The 12,997-nt window shown below is 43.1% G+C and overlaps 1 protein-coding gene across 3 annotated transcripts in view; it reads right to left on the bottom strand.

The window, feature by feature from the left end:
- Window positions 1-2,857: 2,857 nt before the first annotated feature.
- Window positions 2,858-12,997, bottom strand: part of HDAC8 (histone deacetylase 8) — a 228,725-nt gene continuing 218,585 nt past the window's right edge. For all 3 annotated transcript variants that reach the window (XM_047092498.1, XM_047092499.1, XM_047092502.1), the window contains one exon: window positions 2,858-3,380. In XM_047092498.1, the coding sequence (XP_046948454.1) occupies window positions 3,358-3,380 (23 nt within the window). In that variant the 3' untranslated portion in view covers window positions 2,858-3,357. The remainder of the gene's footprint in view (window positions 3,381-12,997) is intronic.

The raw sequence follows: 12,997 nt of genomic DNA, 5'->3' as shown, positions 1-12,997 counted from the left end.
CTCCCCCGTTCATGCTCTGTCTCTCTCTGTCCCAAAAATAAATAAACGTTGAAAAAAAAATTAAAAAAAAAAAAAAAGGGGCGCCTGGGTGGCGCAGTCGGTTAAGCGTCCGACTTCAGCCAGGTCACGATCTCGCGGTCCGGGAGTTCGAGCCCCGCATCAGGCTCTGGGCTGATGGCTCGGAGCCTGGAGCCTGTTTCCAATTCTGTGTCTCCCTCTCTCTCTGCCCCTCCCCCGTTCATGCTCTGTCTCTCTGTCCCAAAAATAAATAAACGTTGAAAAAAAAATTTTAAAAAATAAAAAAAAATAAAAAAAAATCTGTCTTGCTGATTTTGTGAATGCTGTGTCCACCTTTGGGTATTTCAATTTTAATTTTTAAAAACTTGAAATTATTCCGGGGTGCCTGGGTGGCTCAGTCGCTTAAGTGTCTGACTTTGGCTCAGGTCATGATCTTGTGGTTCAAGAGTTTGAGCCATGCATCCGGCTCTGCGCTGACAGTGCAGAGCCTGCTTGGGATTGTCTCTCTCCCACTCTGTCTCTGCTCTTCCCCCCACCCCCGCCTTTCTCTCAAAATAAATAATAAACTTAAAAAAACAGTCAACTTATTTTTAAAAAGTTAAAACTATTCCTAGTTTTATCTATGGGATTATTTTTAGCCTAGTTTTAAAAAAGATTTTTTAAATGTTTATTTTTGAGAGAGAGAGAGAGAGAGAAGCGCGTACACGCAAGTGGGGGAGGGGCAGAGAGAGAGAGGGAGACACAGAATCCGAAGTGGACTCCAGGCTCCGAGCTGTCAGCACAGTTCCCATGGGGCTCAAACTCATGAACCATGAGTTCATGACCTGAGCCCAAGTCGGATGCTTAACCTACTGAGCCACCCAGATGCCCTCAGTTTAATTTTTTTTATTTAAAAAAATTTTTAATGTTTATTTATTCTTGAGAGAGAGACAGAGTGTGAGCAGGGGTGGGGCAAAGAGAGAGGGAGACACAGAATCCAAAGCAGGCTTCAGGCTCTGAGCTGCCAGCACAGAGCTAGACATGGGGCTTGAACCCGCGAACAGCGAGATCATGACCTGAGCCAAAGTCAGACACTTAACCGAGCCACCCAGGTGCCCCCTTAGCTTAATTTTTTAAATAGATTTTATTTTTAAGTAATCTCTACACCCAACATGGGGCTGGAACTCACAACCTTGAGATCAAGAGTTGCATGCTCCACCGACTAAGCCAGCCAGGTACTCTAGCCTAACATTTTCAACAAGAACCAAATAAAAAGGAATCCTGAAGGCCATTGAGGTGGTGCACTGTCAGGAACAAGCCTGGCCTCTGGGATGTCCAGCAGCGGGTCAGTGCTACAGCTTGCTTTGGTGCTGTTGGTCAGAGGTCGGGCTAAGACAGCAGTAGTTAGTTAAGGTGAAAAGAAGGTGGCATTGGCTGTCCAGTGGAAAAAAGTTCCTTTTCATTCAGGTCTGTTCTCCTTGAAAGGAAAATGGATCACTAGCATTTACCACTTTACCAGGTGGTTGGTTACCTCTTAGGGATGAGGCCTTCACAGGAATTTGGGTGATGGCTTTGGACGTGGATTGCTGGGATAGAGGACCCCCCCCCCCACACCCCCACTCCCCGCAACCAGATTAAGCAAGCCTTTGAGACAAACCTTGCTGGGTGGTCTCTTGTAGGCTTGGAATTCAGACTTCCCATTTTACCTTCCTTGGCCTCCCCCACCCCAACTGCCTCATTCAGTGCCTCCACCCTCTTATTTTTTTTTTAATCCCCCTTCTTTTGGGTATAAGTAAAACTGCCCTTAAGCTGAGCATGTATAATTAGAATAGTGGGCATTTGGAGTGACTGGTATTCCTAGCCAACCAGGCGCCCCAATGTTGTTTAATAAAAGCTTGGCTATTCCCATCCTGGATACGTTCAAGGCTTTTTCCACTCCCTTCTGCGGAATGCCCATCCCCCTCTCTGAGGCCTGGAGAAATACAACTCACCCTAAGAGGCCTGGCTCAAATATCACCCCCTTTAAAATGCTCCGTGATGCTGTCCTGGCTGGGCAAGTGGCTCTTTCCTCAACACTCCTACACCTCTGGATTCATGCTGGTAGCAGAGTGGAAATATGTCGGGATATGGTTCTTTCCCTCCTCCTTTGCCCAGTCTGGGAGTTCCTAGATGGCCAGGATGGGGCTGCATTCTTGTCTCCTATCCTAATCCCAGGAGTGGAAAGAGCTTCATAAATACTTGGTGAATCAAATCATGAAATCATGATATTTTGCTGTCCCTTCTGCTTTAGCACTCTCTCTCTCTCTCTCTCTCTCTCTCTGTTATTCCCCATCCACATTTTGCCACCTTCACTCCCTCCCACCCCCAGATTACAGTAAAAATTGTATCCCATTGCAATCAAGTGTACTGATTATCTACATTTGACAGGCAAGTATCCTCACTATCCATCAAAATGCGCCTCCTTAGATCTGTGAGCCTTCTACCCTTCCCATCCCTAAAGGGCTCCCAGGGAGGGGAATAGCTCCTCCCCATAGGGCCAGCAGCGGGACCTCTCCCTGGTTGCTGTGCCCGTCTTCTCTGGAGTCCTGGATGAGCCCCGGCACAGGACAGCTTGGACCTTCTGTCCCCAGGACTTAGAGGGGACACACCAGTTCCTCAGGGAGGGGTCAGGGATCCCGCACTCAGAGTCAGCTTCCCAGACTGGGCCAGAACAAAACCTGGAAGCATCAGGGTTAGTCTTGATACTTCGGTGAGAGGAAATGTCCAGAACTGTGTGCACTGTCAGGAGCACTTTACAAGAGGATGATGGGACAAAGAGGTAGGTTTTCAAAGATTTTATTAAAAAACAAAATAGATCCATAATCCTAAAAACAACACAGGTAGATTTCTCCCCACTTCCCATTCTGCCAACCCGTCCCCCTCCCCTAAAGACTCCATCTGGAAGGTACTGAAGCCCAAACCCTGCCTCTTGGTTCTCCCCACCCCGCAAACCTGTGACCCAAGCTCCACACTTTCCTCCAGCCTCTGATGTCTCCTTTAAGAAAATAAAAATACTCCCTCCCCACTCGCTTAAAAATAATTTTCAAAGATTAAAAATGGCATTTGTGTGTTTTTAAAAAATAAACACTTTAAATGCTGGAAATCTCTCTCTTCCCCTAGGCCTAGTTGAGGCCTCTGGGGTGCTTGCCTGCCTCACCCCAGGAGGCCAGCTGCCACATGGTGCCCCTTGGAAATTTTCAGGAAGTAATTTCTTCCAAATTTCCCCTGCAGTCACAAATTCCACACACTGCTCGCATAAACACGCTGTCTTCATTACAGGCACTGTTCCTCAGCTCTGGAAACCTGATCTCTTTTTGTCAACTAGACCACATGCTTCAGATTCCCTGCAAACAGGAGAGAAAACAAAATTCAGGTAACATACATGAATTATACCTCGATAAAGCTTTTTTTTTTTTTTTTTTTTTTTTTTAAAGCATTTGCACTGGGGACTTGTTCTCTTGCTGCTGTTGGGAACACAGGGACCCTGACATATGAACAAGCCCAGGCTAGCCTCCTGGATGGTGAGAGACACATGGTTCAGTTACCCTCACAACCACCAGTTACCCACCAGACAAGTGAGTGAGGCCTTTGGCAGCCAGCTGACTGCAGTGTTGGGTGAACCCCACCAAAACCAGCAGAAGAACCGCCCAGCTGAGCCCAGCCCAATTGCCAATCTACAGAGTCATGGGCTAAACAGATGATTATTTAAGACACACACACACACACACACACACAAATTCAGGCAACTTTTCAGAATTCACTCTTCACTAACTGCATCAAATCTTCCCCCACTCTCAACATTTCTTCCTGACTTAGCAGGCCACAACACTTCTAGCAGTTTCTCTTGTGATGACCCATGAAATATGAATTGGGAGCTTCCCCCCTCCCCTGCACTCAGGCCTAAGAGTCTTTTAGGGATAAGTGAGCACTTGAAATCCTATAGGACTGAGCTCCAGGAATGAAAAATTTGCTCACTTGGTCTCTCCACAGCTTTCTTCTTGCCCCACTTCCCCAAACACTGGGCTCCAGACACTACTGACAGCTTCTCCTCTGAAAGAGGAAGAATGCCCCATGAAGACAGGTACCTGGGCTGTCTTACATTTAAAAATTTTTTTTAAATGTTTATTTTTTTTTGAGAGAGAGAGACAGAGTCAGAGTGTGAGCAGGGGAGGGGCAGAGAGGGAGAGGGAGACACAGAATCCAAAGCAGGTTCCAGGCTCCAAGCTGTCAGCTGGGGCTCTAACTCATGAGCTGTGAGATCATGACATGAGCTGAAGTCAACACTTAACTGACCAAGCCATCCAGGCACCCCTGTCTTACTGTCTTTTTAAGTTTATTTATTCATTTTGAGAGAGAGGGAGGGAGACAGAGAGATAGGGAGAGAGAGAGCTCTCATGTTGTCAGCACAGAGCCCAACATAGAGCTTTATACCATGAACCATGAGATCACGACCTGAGCTGCAATCAAGACTCAGAAGCTTAACCAACTGAGCCACCCAGGCACCCTTGGGCTGTCTTACTTTTGATTGATCTCTAAAGTCTAGCACAGTGCCTCACACACAGCAGGTGCTCAACAAATGGCTGAGTAAATTGAGGTAGGAATGAAAGAAAAAACAAATCAGCACCCACTTGCCTATCTAGATTTATGTATGTATGTATGTATGTATGTATGTATTTTGAAATCTCTACATCCAACGCAGGGCTCAAACTCACAACCCTGAGATCAAGAGTTGCATGCTCTTCTGGCTGAGCTAGCCAGGCACCCTCTAGTTTTATTTTTAACTTAACATACAAGAAAATTGATTTGTATGGATAGTTCTATGATTTTTAACACATGTATAGATTTATGACACAGAATAGTCCCATTACCCTCTAAAATTCCCTAAGCTATCCCTTGGCAGTCACATCCTCTCCTTCCTCTCTTACCACCTGGCAATCACTGATCTATTCTCCATCACTATGTGTTGTCTTTTTCAGAATGTCATTTAAATGGAATAAAAACACAGTGTAGGGACACCTGGGTGGCTCAGGCAGTTAAACGTCCAACACAGGTCTGGTCATAATCTCGCGGTCCTTGAGTTTGAGCCCCGCATTGGGTTCTGCACTGACAGCTCAGAGCCTGGAGCCTGCTTCGGATTCTGTGTCTCTCTCTCTCTCTGCCCAACCCCCCCCCCCACTTGTGCTCTCTCTCTCTCTGTCTGAAAAATAAACATTAAAAAATTAAAAAAACCACAGTGTATAACCTTTTATGATTGGCTTCTTTCATGCCACACACTTCCTTTGTGTGTCATGCAAACTTTTAGGTGTATCAACAACTTATTCCTTTTAGGGGGAGTACTTAACTTTTTAATTTTTCAATTATTATAGATTTATAGGAAGTTGAAAAAAATACCAAGAGGTACCTTTCAATAAGTTTCTTCAAGTGGCAACATTTTTCATAATGATTATTTAAATATCAAACCCAGGAAATTGATATTGGTACAATTCACAGACCACATTCAGATTTTACCAGTTTTACATGCACACATTTGTGTGTGTGTGTGTGTGTTTGTAAATGTACAGTTCTCTGCAGTTTTATCACATGTAGATTTGTGTAATCCCCACCACAAGAAGATACAGAATGTTATCCCATCACCACAAGGATTCCCCTCATGGTACCTTGTTATAGTAACTCCCCCCTAATCTCTAACCTCTAACAATCAATCTGGTCTCCAGTTGTATAATTTTGTATATGACCTTTTGAGACTGGCTTTTTTTCATAAATTTTTTTAAAAATATGTATTTATTTTTGAGAGAGAGAGAGACAGAGCATGAGTGGTAAAGGGGCAGACAGAGAGGGAAACACAGATCCAAAGCAGACTCCAGGCTCCAAGCTGTCAGCACAGAGCCTGATGTGGGGCTCAAACTCATGAACCGTGAGATCATGACCTGAGCCAAAGTTGGACGTTTAACTGAGCCACCCAGGTGCCCCCGAGATTAGCTTTCTTTGCTCAGCATATGGCCCTTATAATCCATTCAAGTTGTATGTTACGTTTGTTCCTTTTTACCGCAGAGTAGGATTCCATGGTCTGGATGCACCAGAGTGTGCATCAGCCATTGAAGGGCATCTGCATTGTTTCCAATGTGGGGCTATTACACATAAAGCTGCTATGGACATCCATGTAGAAATTTTTGTGACCATAGTTTTCATTTCTCTGGGATAAATGCCCAAGAGAGCAATTGCTGTATCATATGGTAGTTGCATGCTTGGTTTGATAAGAAACTGTCAAACTGTTTTCTAGAGTGGTCATACCATTGTGCATTTCCACCAGCAATGTATAAGGGATCTAGTTTCTCAGCATTTTTGTCAGCATTTGGTGGTTTCACCAGTTTTTATTTTGGCCATTCCTATATGTGTGTAGAGATCTTTTACTGTGGTCTCAATTTGCATTTTCCTAATGGTGAATGATGTTGAACATCTTTTCATGTGCTTATTTGTGGTCTGTATATCCCCTTCATGTCTTTTGCTGATTGGATTTTTTTTTTTTTTTACTGTTGAGTTTGGAGAGTTCTTTATATATTCTAGATACACATCTGTTGTTAGGTGCACGATTTGAAAATATTTTATCTCAATATGTAACTTGTCTTTTTTTTCTCTTAACTGTTGCAAAACAAAATTTAATTTTTTGGATCACAGTTTTGGTGTTTTAAACCCTTAGGGCTCATCATCTCTGGATAATCTTTGATTCTTCATCTCTTGGTTCAAGCCTCCTCCACATCTAATGATTTGCCAAGCCTAATCTCAAGATGCCTCTCAACTTTGTCCTCCCTTTCCTTTTTTAAATGTTTATTTATTTATTTTGATCCAGAGAGAACTAGAGGGAGCAAGTGGGGGAGGGGCAGAGAGAGGGAGAGAGAGGGAATCCCAACCAGGTTCTGTGCTGTCAGCCCAGAGTCCGACACTGGGTTCAAACTCATGGACTGCTTGATCATGTCCTGAGCCCAAGTCGGATGCTTAACCAACTGAACCAACCAGGCGCTCCTCCCCACCTCCGTCTTCTCCTTTCTATTCCACCCTCCCCAACTTAGTCACATATCTCATCACTCAGGTTACTGCAATAGTCTCTTAACTGCTGCTCCTGCCTCTGGAGCTGTCCCGCACACCATTGGTAGCTGTGTTCACATGCCTTCTCTGCTCCAAAAATCCTTCAACAGCTTCTCACTACCTATAAATGAAGTCCAACCCCTTAGCTTAAATTTGCCCCATCCATACTTTCCCATCTCCATGTGGGCCTTTGCTTGTATTGTTGCTTCTTCTGAGGAAAACCTATAGGGGATCCTGATGCTGAAGCTAGGGGTCCTTGCATCTGTAAGTGTAGCCAGAGCTTGATGACTGAGTGAATGCACAGAGAAACAAAATTTCATGTCTGAGTACTCCAACAACACATCTTCACAGAAAGGAAAGGTGGGTGCTGTATTCTCTGCTGTTCTGTCTCACTCTCCAGTTACATTTGGAGGCAATTAAGAAAAACAACAGAAATAATTTCCACCAAAAGTTGATGATGAGCAATATTGAGTTTGGGTAACAATAAAAATGTAAGCTTAAATAATGCCCATTGTTTCCCCCCTACATCTAGCTTTTCCAGCAGTGGGTGGCAGCCTGAGAAAATTCTAAAGGCCAGCATGGTCTAGGGCCTGGGAAGACAGAGTACAGACCAGAGGAGGCAAATGTAAATGCTTATAGAGGTCAAGGATGTACTGTATGTGAGTAAAGCATATTTAGGGCAAGACATATGGAGCCTTCTTGATCCTTTGTTCTTTTTCTTACTTTCAATCATGACCTGAATAGAAGGAATAGTTCCCTCTTTTCTTACTTCTATTACAAAAGAAAACAAAAGCAAAACAGCATATGTGAGATGATAAATGGAAATTCACACTTGGCGTATGGTAGGAGATGCAACAGGGAATGGTGGGGTTTGTGGCAAAGAGGAAGGTACATTTTCACAAAAGAGGCAGTTGCTACCCAGTCTCACATTTACTACTGAGCAGGAAGTTGGTCCTAGTGTGACCAGATCTATTTTCCAAGAGAGATTAAAACTTCACACTTTTAAAAAGTATATTTATTTTGAGAGAGAAAGAGAAGGAGAGGGACAGAGACAGAGAGGGAGAGAGAATCCCAAGCAGGCTCTATGCAGTCAGCACAGAGCCCGATGTGGGGCTCGAATTCATGAACTGCGAGATCATAACCTGAGCTAAAATCAAGAGTTGGATGATTAAAAAAAAAAAAAAAAAAAAAAAGGATGCCTGGGTGGCTCAGTCAGTTAAGCCTCCAACCTTGGCTCAGGTCATAATCTCACGGTTTGCGGGTTCAAGCCCTGCATCAGGCTCTGTGTTGACAGTTGAAGCCTGGAGCTTGCTTTGGATTCTGTGTCTCCCTCTGTCCCTGCCTCTCTCTTGCTCATGCTCTGTCTCTCTCTCCTTCTCAAAAATAAAATAAAAACATTAAAAAAGAAGAATTGGATGCTTAACTGACTGAGCCAACTAGGTGCTCCAGAAATTCACATTTTTATGTAAAGTTTCTGCAGTGTTAAATATGGAAAATTGATTTACACTTAAAATTTTTTTTAAATGTTTATTTATTATGGAGAGACAGAGAGAGACAGAGCATGAGCATGGGAGGGGCAGAGAGAGGGGGAGACACAGAATCTGAAGCAGGCTCCAGATTCTGAGCTGTCAGCACAGAGCCCGACGCGGGGCTGGAACTCATAAATCACCAGATCATGACCTGAACCAAAGTCAGAGGCTTAACCAAGTGAGCCACCCAGGTGCCCCAATTTTCAATTTTTAAGATATCAATATGTGAGGCCAAATAAAACAACTTTGGAGGCAAGATGTGGCTCATAGGCTCCCAGTTTGTGATGTTTGGATTATCTCTGTGACAATTCTGGACTCCAACTACAACACCCCATTTTACCCTCAAATATCTCGGTTTGGACAACAAAGTATATGATCATTCCACCTCTGATGTAGAAGAAGGAGGACTGAAGCAGTACTCAGGAGGCCTGGGTTCTATCAATTCATCGATCAACTGACTCATTTGTTCATGCATTTATTCAATAAACATTTATGGAGTATGTATTCTTTGCCAGGCACTAGGTGCTAGTGAGCACTTTCTTTAGTCTTTTTTTTTTTTTAATTAGTAGACTTTATTTTTAGGGCAGTTTTAGGTTTACAGAAAAACTGAGCAAGTACCAAGAATACTCATATCCTCCTGCCTCTTGCCTCCCCTAGCAGTTTCCCCTATTATCAACATTTTGCATTAGCGTGGTACATTTGTTATAATTGAGGAATGAATATTAACACATTATTATCAAGTAAAATCCATACTTTACGTTAAGGTTCACTCTCGTATAATTCTATGAGTTTTGACAAGTGTATGTTATTTATTTATTTATTTATTTGAGAGAGAGACAGAGAATGCAAGTGGAGGAGGGACACAGAGAGAGAGACACACAGAATCTGAAGCAGGCTCCAGGCTCTGAGCTGTCAGCACAGAGCCTGACACGGGGCTTAAACCCATGAACCACAAGATCATGACCTGAGCCAAAGTCAGACACTTAAGTGTATAACGTTATGTATCCACCATTACAGTATCACACAGAATAGCTTCACTGCCCTGAAAATCCTGTGCTGCATCTATTCATCTGTCCCTTCCTTTCCCCAAAGCCCTGGCACCCACTGACCTTTCTACTGTCTGTAGTTTTGCCTGTTTGAGAATGTCATATGGTTGAAATCATACAGTGTGTAACCTTTACAGACTGTCTTCCTTCACTCAGCAATTGCATTTAAGTTTCCTTCACATCTTTTTTGTAGCTTGAGAGTTCATTTGTTTTTAACACTGGCAAACATTCCATTGTCTGGCTATACCATAATTGTTTATCCATTTATCTACAGAGGGACATCTTCGTTGCTCCCAAGTTTTGGCAATTATGAATAAAGCAATTATAAATATTTATATGCAGGTTTTTGGTTGGACATGAGTTTCCAACTTATTTGAGTAACTAGCAAGGAGTGTGACTGCTAGATCGTATGTTAGAACTTTGGGAGAGGGGCGCCTGGGTGGCTTAGTCGGTTAAGCGTCTGATTCTTGGGTTCAGCTCAGATCATGATCTCACAGTTTGTGGGTTCGAGCTTCGTGTTGGGCTCTGTGCTGACAGTGCAGAGCCTGCTTGGGACTCTCTCCCTCTCTCTGCCCCTCCCCCCTCAAAATAAGTAAATAACTTAAAAAAACCTTTGGAAGAAACTGCCAGTTGTCTTCCAAAGTGGCTGTACCATTTTGCATTCCCACCAGCAATGAATGAGAGTTGCTGTTTTTCCACATCCTCATCAGTGTTTGGTGCTGTCAGTGTTTTGGGTTTTAGGTCTTCTAATAGGCATGTAGTGGTATCTCATTGTTTTAATTTGCAATTCCTTAGTGACATGATACTGAGCATATTTTCATACTCTTACTTGCCATTTGTCTATTTTCTTTGGTGAGGTGTCTGTTAAAGTCTTTGGCCCATTTGTTAATTGAGTTATTGTTTTCTTTTTTAAACAAATGTTTATTTACAGGGAGAGAGAGAGAGAGAGAGAGAGAGGGACGGGCAGAGAGAGAGAGAGAGAGAGAGAGGGACAGAGAGAGAATCTCAAGCAGGCTCTGTGCCCTCAGTGCAGAGCCCGATGTTGGGCTTGAACTCATGAACTGTGAGATCATGACCTGAGCCAGAACCAAGAGAGTTGGATGCTTAAATGACTGAGTCACCTAGGCACCCTGGGTTATTGTTTTCTTATTGTTGAGTTTTAAGAGTTCTTTGTATATTTTGTATACCCATCCTTTATTAGATATGCATTTTGCAAATTTTTCTCCCAGTCTGTGGCTTGTCTTTTTATTCTTGTATTCTTTACTTTTTAAAATATAGAGTAGCATGGTCCAATAGAACTTCCTGTTATGATTAAACTGTTCTATAGCTATGCCGCCCAAGATGGTAGCACTAGTTACATGCAGCTATTGAGAGGTTGGAATATGGCTAATGCAAGTGAGGAGGTGAATTTTAAATTTTATTTAATTTTAATTAACTTCAATTTAAATGGCCATGTGTGGCAAGTGGTGACTATATTGGACAGTGCAGACATGGAACAGTTCCTTGGGCTTTTTTTTTCTCTGTGACATTGACTAGGGGTCATCTGTATTTCCTCCTTCATTTACAACCTCCCTTTCAATCCATTAGTGAGTCCTGTCAATTCTACCTCCACAATAGGTTCCAAATCCACCCACTTCTGTCCATCCTTCACTGCTCTAACTTTACTCCAAACCACTATCACCTCGTGCATGGACAACCCTAATAGTCTCAAAATTGGTCTCTCTGCTTCCATCTTTGTTCCCTACAGCCTATTTTCTATATAGCAGCTAGAATGTTTTGTTAAAACTTAGGTCAGACCACATCACTTCTATGTTCAAAATCTTCTATGGCTTCTAATCACACTTGGAATAAAATCCAAACTACTTAGCTGCCAAGCCCTGAAGGTTCTGGTGGCTATCTCCTGTCTCCTACCACCACCCTCTTACTTAACTCTGTTCTAGCCACATAGGGCTTCTTTGTGTTGCTAGAACACACGAGTCATTTTTCCCCCTTAGGGTTTTCCCCTTCTTTGCATTTGCTGTTCCTTCTGCCTGGAATGTTCTGTCCCTGGATAGTCCCATTTCTGACTCTTCTCATGATTTAGGTCTCAATTCAAAAGTTATCTCTGGAGTGCCTGGGTGGTTCAGTTGGTTGAGCGGGTGACTCTTGATCTCACGGTTCATGAGTTCAAGCCCCACATCAGGCTCTGCACTGACAGTGTGGAGCCTGCTTGGAATTCTGTCTCCCTCTCTCTCAGTCCCTCCACCACTTGTGCACTCTTTCTCTCTCTCTCTTGAAATAAAAGTTATCTCTGAGAGGCCTTGTGAATGCCAATCTATGTGGCCACCCCCACCCTGTCACTATTTTCTGTCACATTATTGTGTTTAGTTTTCTTCAATGCACTTAGCACACTGAAAACATCTTGTGTGTTTATTTGACTATGTCTGTATCCACTCACAAGCTCTATGAGGGCAGAACCCTTGTCTGTCTTGTTCATCACTCTACTTTTAGCACCCTCAACACTTCCTGGCACATAATAGGTGCCCAAAAATATTCATTGAAGAAATGGACATCTGTAGATCTATAGGGCAGCTGATAAAGCACTTTCCTATTCAGCTCACAGAGGCTTAAAGTTTGGTCATTGCTCTTAGCCTCTTATAAATTTTGTTGGGGAGAGCCAACATATGCTTACAAAAGGAGCATCCATGCCACCAGGCCAAGTGGCAAATGACTTCTGAAGAAAATCAGTGTCATAGCAGTTTGGAGGAATGCTGGGGTGATCCCAGAGTACTTGGAGGCCGAGTGGCACCACAGAGGAACACAGAAGTAAATTTAGGACTGTTGAAAAGTGTTTCCCAAACTTCCATGATATGGGTACCTCTTTCAGGTATGTTGTCATATGACTACCTGTATTGATAGTGACAATATTTTTCTTTATATCAGCTCACTTTAGAACTTTTAATACCTATTTGGGCCTCATCTATACTAAGTAGTAGTAGTAATCATCATCATCAACGGACTTGATGTGTTTAGTACATTTTAAAACATACATTAGGGGCACCTGGCTGGTTCAGTTGGTTAAGTGTCCGATTCGGCTCAGGTCATGATCTCTTGGTTGACCAATTTGAGCCCCGAGTTGGGCTCTGTGCTGACAGCTCAGAGCCTGGAGCCTGTTTTGGATTCTGTGTCTCCCTCTCTCTGCCCCTCCCCTGATCATGCTCTGTCTCATTCTCTCTCAAAAATAAACATTAAAAATACATTAAAATTAATATAGTTATTAAAATGGAAAATATCTTTGTGTCACCTCAAATTTTCTCTCATACA

Source organism: Lynx rufus, unplaced genomic scaffold (assembly GCF_022079265.1).
Source record: "Lynx rufus isolate CCGP_SWC_20201006 ecotype Redwood Valley unplaced genomic scaffold, mLynRuf1.p SCAF_30, whole genome shotgun sequence".
Lineage (NCBI taxonomy): Eukaryota > Metazoa > Chordata > Mammalia > Carnivora > Felidae > Lynx > Lynx rufus.
This window is presented reverse-complemented; position numbering and strand designations above follow the sequence as displayed.